Genomic DNA, 17,054 nt, shown 5'->3' with positions numbered 1-17,054 from the left:
GAATACCAACAGAGATATCTCAACAAATAGATGCAGCACTGGATGTGCCCACTTGTCTATGCCAAGAAATCTGGAAGACAGCTACCTGGCCAAGCGACTGGAAGAGATCTATAGTTATGCCTATCCCCAAGAAAGGCGATCCCACTGAATGTGAAAATTATCCAACAATACCATTAATATCACACACATGTAAAATTTTGCTGAAGAACGTTCAAAACTGGCTGCAGCAGTATATCAAGAGGGAGCTGCCAGAAATTCAAGCCGAATTCAGAAGAGGACAGGGAACCAGGGATATCATTGCTGATGTCATGTAGACCCTGGCTGAAAGCAGAGAAGACCAGAAAGATGTTTACCTGTGTTGTATTGACTATGCTAATACATTTGACTATGGATCATAGGAAATTATGGATAACATTGAGAAGAATGGGAATTCCAGAAAACTTAATTGTGCTCACGAGGAATCTATATGTGGATCAAGAGGCAGTTGTTCGGACAGAACAAGGGGATATTACATGATTTAAAGTCAGGAAAGGTGTGCGTCAGGGTTGTATCGTTTTACCATACCTATTCAATCTGTATGCTGAGCAAATAATTTGAGAAGCTGAACTATATGAAGAACAGGACATCAGAATTGAAGGAAGACTTATTAACAACCTGTGTTATGCAGATGACACAAGCTTGCTTGCTCAAAGTGAAGAGGACTTGAAGCACTTACTGATGAAGATCAAAGACCACAGCCTTCAGTATGGATTAGACCTCAACATACAGAAAACAAAAATCCTCAAAACTGGACCAATAAGCAACATCATGATAAACAGAGAAAAGATTGTCGAGGATTTCATTTTACTTAGATCCACAATCAACACCCATGGAAGCAGAAGTCAAGAAATCAAAGATGCATGGCATTGGGCAAATCTGCTGCAAAAGACCCCTTTAAAGTGTTGAAAAGCAAAGACGCCACCTTGAGGACTAAGGTGCGCCTGATCCAAGCCATGGTGTTTTCAGTCGCCTCACATGTATGCGAAAGCTGGACAATGAATAAGGAAGAGCGAAGAAGAACTGACGCCTTTGGACTGAACATACCAAGGTCAGTTTCTATTGTATAGTTTAGAATTGGTTACGTCTCCCCTCACTCGGTTCTGTTTTGCCTTGTAGGTGGGAAGGGCTTGGTACACGATGTGTACATAGGTCCACTAGCAATTGCGAAGCTTGGCTTAGAGAACAACACAGTCAGTACAGAGTTAGGATCAAGCACTGGATGGGGCTGGAAAACTTCCAGAGGGGACACTGCTCTTGACATTACAGAGATGAAGAAGAGAGTTTTCAAGACACTTTCCATTTCCATACGAGTTCTTTTGTATGCTGGGTTGCCTGTCATTATGTTTATGTAATTCTGACGGTGTTCTTAATGACACACTAACAGATTGTAAAACACGCTGCTGGCATTTACTTGTTTTTTATATTTTTAAAACAATGTCCTTCATGTAACAGTAGTTAAGCGCGGCAGAAGGACATCATTAGGACCGTGGTTAAGCTGTAATTTACACCATTAGGAAGGCAGGAGCAATTTTTATTGCCTGGCAATTTTCTTGCTGAAATATTTGGACCATATGGCTCAATTTGTGTAATAACCTTAATTTCTGCACCCTTCAGGTCTGCCTTCATCTCCTACAGAATGGTAAAATGCGGTTTAGCAGGAAAGGCAACTGTCTATACTTACAGAGTTGAGATTAATAACATGTCACGTCCTGTTTTTGGTGAAGGAATTCGAACAGCAGCCAGATGGTATCTCTACAAATAACTGTCAGGGGTCTTGATCTAATCAATACAATGTATTAATACATCTCCCTTTGCCGTTTCTCCAGGGTCCGGTGTACAACATCTGGAAGGAAAAGGGGGGCCCGCCAAGTAGAAAGCCAATTCTTTTCAGAATCAAACTGAGCCCAATTAATTTTTCATGTATCCTTGATAACTGTTTCATAATGAGCTATGCGTCTTGACGGATTTGGGGTTGGCAGAGCAGGCAGCCCCTGCTTTCTATCCCCATTCAGTCCACTTATAGAAACCAACCCATTAATCAAGCTATCTGGCATAAAACCTGAATCCCAGCTCAGCAAGAGATCAATAACCATCCTAAAAAAACACAAAACCAGCCACTAATGGGCACAGGTATCCAACCATGACATTAGTAATTGCTTTAACGAAAATAAAACCCTGTATCGTAGTCACCCAATAGGAACTTATTTGATAAAATTCATTACTTGTGTCTTGTCAAAAAGTAACATTTACATCCGTTGCAAATATACTGTCATTTTACTATCTAGACATGAGCATTATCTTTCAGAGTTAGGCAATGTACCTTTTGAAAGGATTAAAACTCTCTGGTTTTGTAATGTGAATATTTAATAATCCAAGTATCACATAAAATGCTTAAAAATGAGTTATTGCACTTATTTTAAATTCAGAGGACCTGAGGGGCTCCTTAATACAATCTGTAGCCCAGCCGTATATGACACGGGGGAAGGTGCTGTGGGAAGAACTTTGATATCATGTCAGGTTGGTCAGATTTCTCTACTCTTCGTGGACTTAACGGCAAGATTTACAATTCAATTCAAAAATTCTTATCCCTTTCCCAACGGTCTCATTTCAGACTCTGGCTTTTTCATCACATTCAAGGCAATCATTTTATTTTTCAGCGAGCAAATCGCTTTTAGCTTGGTGGGGATTTCTGTATTTTGGTTTCTGAAAGAGGCTCAATGACTTTATATATGGAGAGGAATTTGGGGCAGAGATGGGAAAATGGAGGAAACCCATTAACTGCTTGGTAAAACATTCCTTATTGGCTCCCTGACAACAGGTGGAAACCTGTTTCGCCCTTATGACAGTCTGAGATTTTGATTAGAAAAAAAGTCTTGGGAATTGCTGCTATAAAGATAGTCATTCATTGGCTGATCATCTGATCAAGCCCTGCCAAGATGATAGAAAGGTCTGTGGAATCATCCTGGAACTTTAAGGTGATGCTACATTTATCTTTTCTGACAGCAAGACTAAGAATCATCATGCCTATGTTTGTTCTGTCAGTGGTTTGTGGGTAGGTAGGGTGAGCACCAGGCTTGGGTCAGGGGCGTGAGTTAGGGTCCCCCCAGGTTCATTTAAGAATTCATAAATACAGTGGATGCCTATATGTGTTCAACTCGTTGCTTTTTTTACCGCATTGTAATTAGTCTCTTATTCTGCTGCAAACATGGCATGAGTTCTAGAGAGAAGAGGCTATTTTTTTTTCTTTGTAGCTCTTGTAGCTTCTGAACACAGCAGATTCTTGCTATGTATGGATTGAACTGTATGCCCCCAAGATATGTGTTGGAATCCTAACCCCTATACCTGTTGAGCCGGAAACCCTGGTGGCATAGCGGTTAAGTGCTACGGCTGTTAACCAAAGGGTTGGCAGTTCGAATCTGCCAGGTGCTCCCTGGAAACTCTATGGGGCAGTTCTACTCTGTCCTATAGGGTTACTACGAGTCGGAATCGACTCGAGGGCACTGGGTCTGGGTATACCTGTTGATGTAATCCTGTTTGGAAATAGGATTTTCTTTGTTATGTTAGTTAGATAATACAGAGTAGGGCGGGTTCTAAATATAATCAGTTCTGAGTTTCAAAAGAGCAGGTTAGGTGGGGGAGGGAGGGAGGGACACGCCATTAGATGATTGTCTATAAGCCCAAGAAACCAAGGAACTACCTAAAAGGAAGAAATCAAGAGGGCCGATATCCTGATTTGGACTTTTAGCTTCCAAAACTGTGAGAAAATACATTTCTGTTCTTTAAAACCACCCATTTGTGGTAGTTATGTTGCAACAGCACCAGGTACTAAGACGATTTCCAAAAGAGAATCATAGAGAACAATTAAGTAATGAAGAGCCCCACAATATTTCTTGGTCTTAATCACCCAAATAAGACTGTTTACGTGTCTTGGTCCTCAATTACTATTAACTCAAAATTTTCATATTTACATGGGTTTTCAGAGAAGCAGTTGCCAAGGTTTTTGACTTCCAGTTTGTTTGAGGATGTCCAGTGTGGATAAACAGAAAACATCCCAACAATGGCGTGTTTGTAGTGGAGATGCATAACACCGGACAAGAAAACTATTTAAACAGCTGAATGGCATAACTTAGTAGAATCTGAAATTTGGGATCTACAACACATAGCATCCAGAACTTTCTGTGACACTATTACCAAAGTATTTAACTTATATAAACTTAAACCCTCTGTGACAAAGACAGATGGCTGCCATTCTGGGGCCTCCAGTTCATAGACGTGCTCAACACTATCAGCAATTCCAGTTTAGTGACACCCAAGCACAGGACTAGCAAGCTGTTTTACCTTAACAGTTAGGCAGAGATAAAAAGATTCATTTGCAAAGCCATCACATATGTATTCGCAGGTGGTGGGTGTGGGTCATTGCGTTTGGATTAAAAAGCAAATGTCTCTCTCTACATGAGAGGTCACTAGCTTGTGTAAGGTAAAACCTTTTCACTGTTCGGCATAATTAAAATATTCCAACAGTGGTTTTAATAATTTGAAAATCACAGTATTGTGGTAATATTTTTCTAGGCTTCAGGAGCTCACAACTGTTTGGCCAAATCAAATCTGGGAACACTAGAGGAGTTATCACCCATCAAGGTAATTACTTTCAAGTTGAAATAATTACTCTATCAATGTTAATGGTCTTTCAACTTCAATAAAGCACTCACCTGCCGATAATCACAGCTAACCTCTTGGTCTAATGCAATTCCCTCTCTATTTAGTAGCTTATATTACAGCAGTTACAGTGGTCACTTGTCCTGAACAGCTGCTGAATTTCACTTTGATCGGCTGTGAACCATAAAAAAATTGGTCATCTGTGTATGATTTTCCTGTGACCCATAAGCCCTTGCAGAGCGAAGGATATGATCTCTTGGCTGTAATAGGGTACTTGAGGAGCAGCCATCTTGTCTCAGGTAGTGGCTGCTTTCTCCTGGTGACAAGAGCACAGTAGTTCAATTAGCTTCTGCCCTCCACTGCCATTTATAGTTTGCTGTCTCTGCTACACGGCATATATTCTAAATTTATGGCCTGGCCTTGTTATCATATGGACAAGTTCGTTTACATTTCATATGTTTCTAACAAGGCTGTGTGAGATTTTTGGATGACTAAATAGAGTTTCCTCACAGCTCAATTAAAGGCCAAAAATTAACAATACACTTGACTCAAAGGTCAAAGAGTGTCCTCTCCAACTGCCCTTCATACACTGATAATCTGCTCTTTGGTGTCAGTGAAGTAGGCAGATACCAATTAGGTAGAATCTGTGCTTTGGGAAGTCGTGTGTGTGTATGTATGCGTGTGATCTATGTGCTCTGCTGATCTATGATCTCACACGTGGGCGTAGCAGGTTCATAGGGCTTCATGTAGAGCAGAGGAGGGTTCTTAGATGGCAGATATGAGGTTCTATGGTTGTGTGTGTGTTGGCAGGTGGAGATGGGTCAGTACTAAACCTCAGGGGTGCAAAAAGCATGATTTTACTCTAGGAGGGCAATAGAACATAATCCAGTACTTGGGAGATCACCTGGGAATTGCCAGTATATTATCAGAAAATATTTAAATATGTAAGCTCAGAATTTTGTTGCAAGGTAAGGGACATTTTTGACCAAATTAGTACAGTTTCCTTATATAAACCAAAACTTTATCTACATTTGCTAATTTATTTAAGTCCCTGTTATTCCCAATGGTAGGACACCCAAGCTTTTACAGTCAATTCATATTGACGTTTACAGTTTCTAAAGTGATTTGCATCTGTATTAATTTACTTAGCCATTGTAGAGTTCTGTGAGGTAAGTAACATTTAGATTCAGACTTGACTACTAAGAAGGAGGGTTGATCCATTTGCAGTTTAGGGGCACCATTACACCAGAACAACATGTGTGAAACCCTAATGTGGTCTTCAAATGGAAGGATTCAAGATATATTTTGGAAATAGAATCTATAGGATTTAGTGAAGGACTGGATATGGAAGTAAGGAAAAGGGAGCAATCAAGGGTGACCTGGCTTGAGTTACTAGAAAGAGGATGGGTCATTTAGTTATGTAACAAGATATGAAATGGGATTGCGTATAGGAATAATGAATAGAGCTTTGAAGCTTAGAAAAGTAGGCGATAAGTAACTCTACTGGAACTGCTAGATGTATCCTTGCAGAATTTAGAAGAAAAAAAGCAGAAGCAGTCTCACAAACTTCAAGCCCCATCCTCTTCCAAGAACCTGTAGAAGAAAAGATGTAAGTTCACAAAAAGGGAGTTAAAGAAGGGAATTCAGAAAAGTAGGAGTTTTAACTATCTCCTTCCCTCTTATGGGAAAAGATGGGGTTCTCCACACTCGCCTCTCAAGCCATGAGGGATATTCAAGAGAATGACTTGAAGAAATTGGGGATGTCTGCAAGAAATGCAAGGTGGACATTCCACCTGTTACAAGAGGCTTGCTGCTGAGTTGAAGAAATTCACAGGGCAATCTCGATGCTGGTACTAGGCTGGAGAGGGGTCTTATGAGATCCTGATAGGAGTACAGGAGTCTGGGATCATGATCTAACACAGAAGCTGATACCTGCTTCTTACTCAATGAATTCTTAAAGTCATAGTCTGTCTTGGTCTCACCCAGCATGGTAGATCACGTGGAGAAGATAGCACTGGGCAAGTTGTACTTTCATTGTTTGATGGAACAAGTTTTCCCCAGGCCTAGTGAATGCCAAAGCAATAAGAGTTTAGGCAGCGTGATAGGACCTGAAATTGGCTGCTTTCTTTGGAGAGGGAACCCCAGAAGTAAAAGAGGTTATGGGTTGGATCTTCAGGGCAGGAAAATTAGAGGTGCAAGAAATTAGCTAGAGAGTGTATTGCATCAGTGAACTGAGAAGCACAGGATTTTCTATGGGGGAACCTCTACATAACCCACAAAGAAAATCCCATGAGGCACCTGTCCAACAGAGGGTAATGGTAGATGGATTAGAACCATACAGATGGTTAAGACTCTTCTGCTCTTAATATAATCCTCTCTTTCCTGCCATGATCCTGGGGAACCATCAAGAGGCAAAGAAGAGGGAACTGAGAAAACCCAAACCCATTGCCATCGAGTCTATTCCAACTCTTAGTGACCCTATAGTGACTGAGAAGTGTGAAGAAAATGATCATAATCTTTTTTCTCCACTGCAGATCCCTAAACGGAGCCAGGCTTTGAGTGAGACTAAGACTTTTATTTTTATTACCTGAATTTATTTTTATTACCCAAATTGGAGTGGTTCTTGCCACTGAGAGTAGCTGGAAAACCACTGCATCCATCCTAGATCTTACCAATGGGTGAGTAAGGGAGTCCTGGATGGAGACTGTTGGAAAAGAGTGGTTAGAGAAAAATAAAGCTCTTTCAAAAGAAGTAGTTACCTGGAGTTCAAGATGACTTATATGGTTTTCATCCCCCCAAATCAAGTAAAAAGTAGATCGCCAACATATATTTGTGATCTGTAGGGTATTATTAGAAAGAATGGACAAAGATAATGTAAGGCTAGTGTCCTAGGCATTTAGTGCAGCTATAACAGAAACACCACAAGTGGATGGCTTTAACAAACAGAAATTTATTCTCTCACAGTCTAGGAGGCTAGAAGTCCAAATTCAGGGTGCCAGCTCTAGGGCGAGGCTTTCTTTCTTGGTCAGTTCTGGGGGAAGGTCCTTGTCATTAATCTTCCCCTGGTCTAGGACCTTCTCAGCACAGGGACCCCGGGTCTAAAGAACACATTCTGCTCCTAGAGCTTCTTTCTTGGTGGTATGAGGTCCCCCTCTCTCTGCTTGCTTCTCTCTCCTTTTATCTCTTGTAAGATAAAAGATGATGCAGGCCACACCCCAGGGAATTCCCCTTACTTTGGATTAAGGATGTGACTGAGTAAGGGTGTTGCATCCCACCCTAATTCTCTTTAACATAATCTTGCCTCATTAACCACAGGAGAGATTAGGATTTACAACACACAGGAAAATTACATCAGATCACAAAATAGAGGACAACCACACAATACTGGGAAATACAGCTTAGCCAAGCTGACACATATTTTTGGGGATCATGAATCAACCCATGACAGCTAGTAAATGAAAAGCTATTGTCAAGCCAAATACATCATTAAAATAAAAAATGAGTTACGCCAATGAGCATTCATTGATTTGTGTAACTTTTACCTAGACATATTTTTGACACAGTTACTGTATTTTCTTTGGTAATAAGTTAAATAAAGCTAAAAGATAGTCACCAAAGGGGCCACTTTAGATAGCTAGATCACCCAGAGCAAATGTGTGGTCTTATAAATGGGCCTGGGGAGGAGGGTCTAAGAAACATCAAATTTCTGGAGCTACAATTCATTTAAGGTAATATGTGAAGAGAAAGGATATTTTATATTGTACTAAACCGGTACTAAAATGAGATTAAAAATGAGTCACAAATTTACGCACAAATTCTTCATAATATGGGGATTATGAAATATATTTATAGATTTTTTTTTATGTATTTTACATGTATATCTACATTTTTTTTTTGGCACAAAGATTTGAAATGACCACAAGAGGACATTTTGAGTATCTCCTCCTTGACATTGGGAAAGGGAATTTGGCAACCAGAATCTAGAAACTAGAGTTTGTCATTCTGGATTTTATTCCCAGATTGGAAGCCAACTTTTAGTGACCCATGCAATTTGCTTACCCACTCGGTACCTTATGCTTGAGTCTGCACACAGAGTGAGGTACTATCTATCTTTCAGGGTACTGGGCAAATGTGTGATCTGGGCTTGAGGTTTTACAGCCCTGTGGGGTAAGCAGGGATGTACTTAGAGCACACACTAACAGGTAAACCACCTTTGCCTTTGAATCCCAAGTTATATCTGCCAGTGCTATAGCAGGTGCCAGTGGGAAAAAGCAAACAAACCCCGAACGGTGGCAGCAGTAACGCCAGCCTCGCCAGGAGTGTTCCCTGTAAGTACCACTATGGAACTCTTCCATGCCAAAGAAGGTTAAATACAGTTTCTCTTCTGACACTGCACGATTCATCATGGATCTAACTGGGAAGGGAGTTTAAGGACTTCCACTTAAAGCTTTTTTTAATAGAGAAGGGTGTTGGTCCAAAGAGACCCTAAGAATCTATATATCTCTTTTGTCCCCTTTGGAAGGGCCTAAGTGGCCCCAAAGGAAGATGAAACTTTTCATGCAGTTGGGAGAAAAGCTGGTGAGGCATTAAAACCCACACTCTTTCCATTTCTCCTCTCCTGCTGCCTCTGCTGCTGCTGCTGCTCCTGCCAAGACATATGTTCCCCACCCCCATGGAGGGCCCCCACTGCCAGTCCTCCATCCACTGCCACCACCAGCAGGATTCATGCCTCCATTGCACCTGTTTTTATGGCTCTCCCAGCAACATCCACCTGTCTGTAAACAACTCTGGGAGGACCTTACAACCCGCTAATGATGGCACTAAGACTACAGGCAAGTCACTGGTGCCCCCACTCACTGAGATGGAATCTCAGTGAATAAGGGACTAAGTAGTGGGCATTAGCGATGCCTTCCGCAAGTCTGAGGATTGAGCTGCAATCCTGCAATTGTGGGGATGGACCTCATTAATGGAGAATGTGGTTCCTTTGTTCTGGAGGAATTTCAGCCAAAGCAGTAAATGAAACAAAAACTTGAAAAACTGCCTAGGGCAGACACAGAAAGGGGAAGGAGCCAGTGAAAATGTTCAGCTGGTTCAGGAATTAGAGAAACAATAAGCGAAGCCAGGAAGGCACTTGGAGAACGACTTAAAAGAGACTCTTCTAAATATGAGCAGCAGAAACAGAGATGCTCAGAAACCTGAAATGTCCATGACTAATAGCCTATGCTTCAGACTTAGTTACTCCCCTTCTTCCCAACAGTCTCTGCTGGCCCAAGGGCCCAGTCTCATGGCTGACTTCAACAATACAGCTGAATGTAGTATTGGGTATTGATGCATTGAATATAGCACTCATTGACTATTTGCCAAATTGGATTGACCCTGAAGGCCCATTGAACTAGTATATAGAAGTCATGCTGTTCAGAACAGAAAGTGATGGACTTAAATTATAGGAGGAGGGATTTGGCTAGGAGAAAAGGAGCATTCTTCTCTGGTGGTAGGGAGTACAAAGCATATTGGAAATAAGTGGTAGAACCTCCATCTTTACGTATCTTTATTAATAAACGGTCGATCACAGTCTCTTGGGAATGTAGCAATGGACAAAGCTCAAAGACGATAGTGTGTTTTCCTGATGACCTCTTTCAAAAGTGTTAGTCCACAAAGAGTCATAGTGACCTGCTGTCTTGGAAACTTGGTCTAGTGACCAGAATGTCTGACCACTGGTCCCAACTGCTTTGTGGCTGATGAACTTGATTGATTCTAAAGCTCAAACTGGACCTTTCCTGATGAACACAATGAAGCTTTCTTGTAAGACTCTCAGGGCCACAGATCCAGATTTTGGGGTGGAGGCACTTTGGGCACACGTGCACACACACACACAAGCACACAAAAGTAGGATACAGGAATATTATTGTTTCTTGATTATTCTGACTGTTTTCTTTAGCACAAGTATTAGCCTTGCAGTAGAAGAGTGCAGAATTCCTGGGCTGTCAAAACGGAAGATATGTCGGGGAGGGCCCAGTGTGAAAAGGGCCCTGTGAAACTTAAAGCTTGGGGCCGCAGACTTTCTTCTTTTTCAGGAACTTTTTAGTGTGATGAAAATAGTCTAGCAAATCAAATAAAGGGCAGAACTCAGGGGTTCATTGGAGTCTTTAAGTCTCGTGTTGCAAAATGGAATCGGCTATTTTTTTTTTAATAGGATAGCTCACAAGGGAACTCCAATAGGACTGTTATGGATTGAATTATGTCCCCCCAAAATGTTTGTCTCAATTTGGAAACCCTGGTGACATAGTGGTTAAGTGCTACAGCTGCTAACCAAGAGGTCGGCAGTTCGAATCTGCCAGGCGCTCCTTGGAAACTCTATGGGGCAGTTCTACTCAGTCCTATAGGGTCGCAATGAGTTGGAATCCAGTGGAGAGCAGTGGGTTTGGTTTTTTCGGTTTGGCTGGGCCATGATTCCCAGTATTGTGGGACTTTCCTTTATGTTGTAAATCCTGCCTCTTTGGTGTTAATGAGGGAGGATGGGCGGCAGTTGTGTTAGTGAGGCAGGACTCACTCTACAAGATCGGATTGTGTTTTGAGGCAATCTCTTGAGATATAAAAGACAGAAGCAGGCAGAGAGATGGGGGACCTCATACCACTAAGAAAGCAGTGCTGGGAGCAGAGTTTGACCTTTGGACCCGAGGTCCATGTTCAGAGAAGCTCCTAGTCTGGGGGAAGATTGATGAGAAGGCCTACAGAGAGAGACAGACTTCTCCTGGAGCTGGCACCCTGAATTTGGACTTTTAGTCTATTTACTGTAAGAAAATAAACTTCTCTTTGTTAAAGGCGTCCACTTCTGATATTTCTGTGATGACAGCAGTAGATAACTAAGACGAGAACTGATTGGGGAGATTATATAATTAGGCTCAGATCTCTGAAAGCCATATTTTAAAATATGAAAAGTTTAATCATTGTAATACTGGTACCTTCAAAAAAATGTATACATATTGATTAAGGTGCTTCACTCAGGGAGCTATCGTCAACAGTGTTTCAGTATTTTCACAGAAATTCTACCTTCAGTGTTGAAGCTTAGAATGTGAGTTCCAAGGGTATGGTGAGAAGTAACATGTCCCTCCGTGGATCTCATATCAACTGAAAAAGATCTTCTAATACTATTAATAAGAGATCTAGAAGATGTGTGATATGCAAGACCTAGTATATAAAGATAATTAAATATCAAAAAGTATAAATTCTGAAATAAATAAAAATGGAGATTTTCTTAATATTATCCCTTCGTTCACATGTCACTTATCTTTTAGCCATGTAAGAAAATTAACTGTAAGGATAGCAGGAAAACACTTTTTAATTAAACTGTTCATTTAAAGGATTCCTCTGGAGTTCCATTAGAAATACACTTATCCAGAATTACTTAGGTATTTTGATAAATGTTGTAACCTTCATGTATATTGGGCTAACTAAACATGAAACACAGAAATGTAGTTTAAACTTTGAAAATGATGCTCTATGTTGTCTGTTTGCTTTGTTCTTATTTAGGAGGGATTTTCATATTTAATAAGATCTTGGTACACCTTGAAATCTTATGTTTTTAACTCCTGTGGCCACAAAGCTTTACCTTCTCTGTGAAACACCTTCAGTATGAGGAATTCTTGCTGCCTCTCCAGAGTGCTTCTTGTCTAACACATTTTGGTATATGATATTATTCTCTCTCTTCTTGTGGTTTATAGCTAGGAAGTGGTGGTGGAGTTTGGCATCTGAATCCTAGTGTGTGGATATTATAAGCTAAAATATTCTATTTCTCTAATATTTTTATTATGTGCAGTTTTCATCTCTTCAATAGTATAAGAGAGAAAGCTTCCCAAAGCAGGGACTATTCTATTTAAATATCTCCCATAGAACATCAGGCTATGCCAAGCATAAAGAAAGTGCCCAGAAGATACTAGATGAACTGAAGTAAGTTGTGTTAATGGCCAGAGGCAGCCAGCCTAGAAAAATCACCACTAAGTCATAGTATATGTCACTTTTCCCTGATATGTATATGGTATCATTGGGTCATTGATAACTGAAAAATTGAACTACTCTGTCTAATTTTATCTAAGCTTCATCCCCATGGGATATAAAACCAAAACCAAACCCACTGCCGTCAAGTCAATTCCAACTCATAGTGACCCTATAGTGACATACAGCAACCCATGAGGCGTAAAAACCAAACTCATTGCCAGTGAGTTGACTCCAACTCATAGCAGCCCTACAGGATTGACTAGAACTGCCCCATACAGTTTCCAAGGAGCATCTGGTGGATTTGAACTGCCGACCTTTTGGTTAGCAGCCATAGCACTTAACCACTATGCCACCAGGGCTTCCATGAAGTATAGAGGGACACATTTAGTGACGCCCATTTAACAGATATGGAACTCAAGTGAAAAATTCACTTATTGTCTTGAGGTAATACAAACTAGTTGCGGTTCCCAAAATGGTATCCAGTATTCTCTATACTCAGCGCAGTAACTTATCTACATGACCACAATGCTTCTATTCACTTATGAAAAAATTTCATATATTTAAGCCTTAAGTGAAGACTCAGAGACTACAGTCTTCAGTGCAGATTACACCTCAACATAAAGGAAACAAAAATCCTCACAACTCGCCCAATAAGCAACATCATGATAAACAGAGAAAATACTGAAATTGTCAAGGATTTCATTTTACTTGGATTCAAAATCAACATCCATGGAAATAGCAGTCAAGAAATCAAGATTTTTTGGGCAAATCTGCAGCAAAAGATCTCTTTAAAGTGTAAAAAAGCAAAGATGTTACTTTGAGGACTAAGGTACATCTGACCCAAGCCATGGTATTTTCAATTGCCTCATATGCATTCAAAAGCTGGACAATGAATAAGGAAGACAGGAAGAATTGGTGCATTTGAATTATGGTGTTGGCGAAGAATACTGACTATACCATGGACTGCCAGAAGAACAAACAAGTCTGTTCTTGGAAGAACTACAGCCAGACTGCTCTTTGGAAGGGAGGACGATGAAACTTCATCTCACGTATTTGGACATGTTATCAGGAGGGACCAGTCCCTGAAGAAGGACATCATACTTGGTAAGGTAGTGGGTCAGCAAAAAAGAGGAAGGCCCTAAACAAGATGGACTGACACAGTGGCTCCAACAATGGGCTCAAACACAGCAACGATTGTGGGAATGGCTCTGGACGGGGCGGTGCTTCATTCTGCTGTACATAGATAGTGTTGCTATGAGTCAGAATCGACTCCGTGGCACCTAACAACAACAAGTGAAGAAAAATGACAAGAAAATGAATTTCAACATAGTAACCAAATAATATTGAAGATTTCTATGGGGGAAATATTAAACAGCTCAGGAAGCATCAAAAGAAGATGGAAGGAGTACACAGAGTTACTATACCAAAAAGAACTGGTCAACTTTCAACCATTTCAGGAGGTAACATGCAAGCAGGAACCAATGGTAGTGAAGGAAGAAGTCCAAGCTGCACTGAAGGCATTGGTGAAAAACAAGGCTCCAGGAATTGATGAAATACAAATTGAGGTGTTTCAACAAAGGATGAAGCACTAGAAGTGCTCACTCATCTATGCCAAGAAATTTGAAAGACAGCTACCTGGCCAACCGACTGGAAGAGACCCCTATTTACACCTATTCCCAAGAAAGGTGATCCAACTGAATGCAGAAATTATCGAACAGTATCACTGATATCATGTGCAAGTAAAATTTTGTTGAAGGTTATTCAAAAGTGGCTGCCAGAAATTCAGGCTGTATTCAGAAGAGGACGAGGAACCAGGGATATCATTGCTGATGTCAGATGGATCCTGGCTGAAAGCAGAGAATACCAGAAGGATGTTTACCTGTGTTTTATCGACTATGCTAAGGCATTCCACTGTGTGGATCACAGCAAATTATGGACAACATTGAGAAGAATAGGAAATCCAGAACACTTAACTGTGCTCACTGAGGAACCTGTACATAGATCAAGAGGTGGTCATTTCAACAGAACAAGGGGATACTGTGTGGTTTAAACTCAGGAAAGGTGTGCTTCAGGGTTGTATCCTTTCACCATACTTATTCAATTTGTATGCTGAGCAAATAATCCGTGAAGCTGGACTATATGAAGAAGAACGGGGCATTAGGATTGGAGGAGGACAACTCATTAACAGCCTGTGTTATGCAGTTGACACAGCCCCGCTTGCTGAAAGTGAAAGAGGCCTTGAAGCACTTACTGATGAAGATCAAAGACCACAGCCTTCAGTATGGATTACGCCTCAACATAAAGAAAACAAAAATCTTCACAACTGGACCAATAAGCCACATCATGATGAATGGAGGAAAGACTGAAGTTGTCAAGGATTTCATTTTACTTGGATCCACAATCAACACCCATGGAAGCAGCAGTCAAGAAATCAAAAGGCTCATTACATTGGGCAAATCTGCTGCAAAAGACCTCTTTAAAGTGTTGAAAAGCAAACATGTCTCCTTGAAGACTAAGGTGTGCCCGACCCAAGCCATGGTGTTTTCAATTGCCTCATATGCATGAGAAAGCTGGACAATGAATAATGAAGACCGAAGAGGAAGTGATGCCTTTGAATTGTAGTGTTGGTGAAGAATACTGAATGTACCATGGACTGCCAAAAGAATGAACAAATCTATTTTGGAAGAAGTACGACTAGGATGCTTCTTAGAAGCAAGGATGGCAAGACTATGTCTCACATACTTTGGACATGCTGTCAGGGGGGATCAGTCCCTGGAGAAGGACATCGTGCTTGGCAGGGTAGAGGGTCAGCAAAAAAGAGGAAGATGCTCGTAAGATGGACTGATGCAGTGGCTGCAACAATGGGCTTAAGCTTAACAAGGATTGTGAGGATGGTGCAGGACCGGGCAGTGTTTCGTTTCATTGTGCATAGAGTCGCTATGAGTCAGAACTGACTAGATGGCACCTAACAACAACTACAACCAAATAATATAAGAATCAGCTATTATTATTATTTTTTAAACTCTTACCAGTACTGTGAAAGCATGCACGGTAGAGATGTTAAATGTTGGACCATCTGGTCTCTCTTGGTAGACCACACGGTACTGGGTAATAATGCCATTGGGAGATTCTGGCTTCGTCCAATTCAGCAGAACTGAATGAGCACTGGTGGCTTGAGCCCAAGGAGCTGGCAAATCTTGAGGTGGGGCTTCCAGGGTCCGTGTTGATGACCACAGACTCTCCACTGAGCCCCTGGAGTTCTGGGCTCTGACGCGGTATTCATAGACTGTGAAAGGCCTCAGAGTATTTGAGGCATCGGTGAATTCAAGGGCTCCTTCTGACCAGACAAACAGAAGTGACTCCTCTTCGATGCCAGCAGGACGTCTGAAAGGAAACCAGAAAGGCAACCAGTGACAGCTGCAAGGTTTTAGATGGGGTAAGGAATTGCTTTTTAGAATAATTTTTTATCAGCTCAATTTCTCAACTGTCCCTTCCTGGTGTCATGATGAAGAAAGACCAGATGGCAGAGTACACCAGAGGCCTGACTCAATATCATTTTTTAATACAGTTTATCTATCTAAATATAGTCTGCTTATAAAAAATACTTCATAGAAAACATAGAAATACAGAAGAAATAAAAAAATTAAAAAGTGATACAAAATCACCAACAATCACTTTTTTTTTTGCATTACCTTCCAGACTTTTTTCTTTAAAAAAAAAAAAAATACACAAGCAATACATAGAAACAAACACGGTATTTAAAATTCTAGGAATAAAGAAGTATATGTGTAAACTCTATTAACAAATTATTGTGCATTTTTTAGATCTTTGTCTACAACTTTGTGTGAATGTGATCACAAACATGCGCATACAGTTAGTTATCCTGGAGTTTTATACTATAAACAACTATAAGAGACTGATATTACTGGGAGTCTTTACCCTTCGATGGTGCACGGATTCCAATAAGGGTTCCAATTTGCCCAAGTTTCCCTGTATACGTGCCTTTCCTAATGTGCTCCCAAACTCATTTGGGTCTTGGCCATATGACTTTGTTTTGGTCAATGGGACAGTAGCAAATATGGGAATGCAGAGACTTGAGAAGTGTTTGCACATTGAGGCTGCCTCACTTGCTGGTCTCAGAGCCTTTAGATTGCCACGTGACAAAGCCTAGACTAGCCTACCAGAGGTGAGAAACTCTGGAGAGAAGTCCGCAGTTCTCTTTTGTCCTCATGATGTTATAAAAGTATTTTAAATTCATTCCCATATTTCCATTTCTTTGAATTTTCCCTTTAAGTAAACCATAACCCTTCAAAAGTAAGGACTATTCTCTCTTGTGTTATCATCAAACCTTTATTGAGTGCTTA

General features: G+C 40.8%; 1 protein-coding gene across 1 annotated transcript in view; it reads right to left on the bottom strand.

Annotated features, from left to right (window-relative positions):
• USH2A (usherin) overlaps nucleotides 1-17,054 on the bottom strand; it is an 894,134-nt gene that overhangs the window by 99,959 nt on the left and 777,121 nt on the right. The window contains exon 61 of the mRNA XM_003419876.4: nucleotides 15,720-16,074. Coding sequence (XP_003419924.2) covers nucleotides 15,720-16,074 — 355 coding nt within the window. The remainder of the gene's footprint in view (nucleotides 1-15,719; nucleotides 16,075-17,054) is intronic.

The sequence above is a fragment of the Loxodonta africana genome, chromosome 25, assembly GCF_030014295.1.
Source record: "Loxodonta africana isolate mLoxAfr1 chromosome 25, mLoxAfr1.hap2, whole genome shotgun sequence".
NCBI lineage: Eukaryota > Metazoa > Chordata > Mammalia > Proboscidea > Elephantidae > Loxodonta > Loxodonta africana.
Note: the sequence above shows the minus strand (reverse complement) of the source record. Positions and strands in the feature narration are given on the sequence as shown.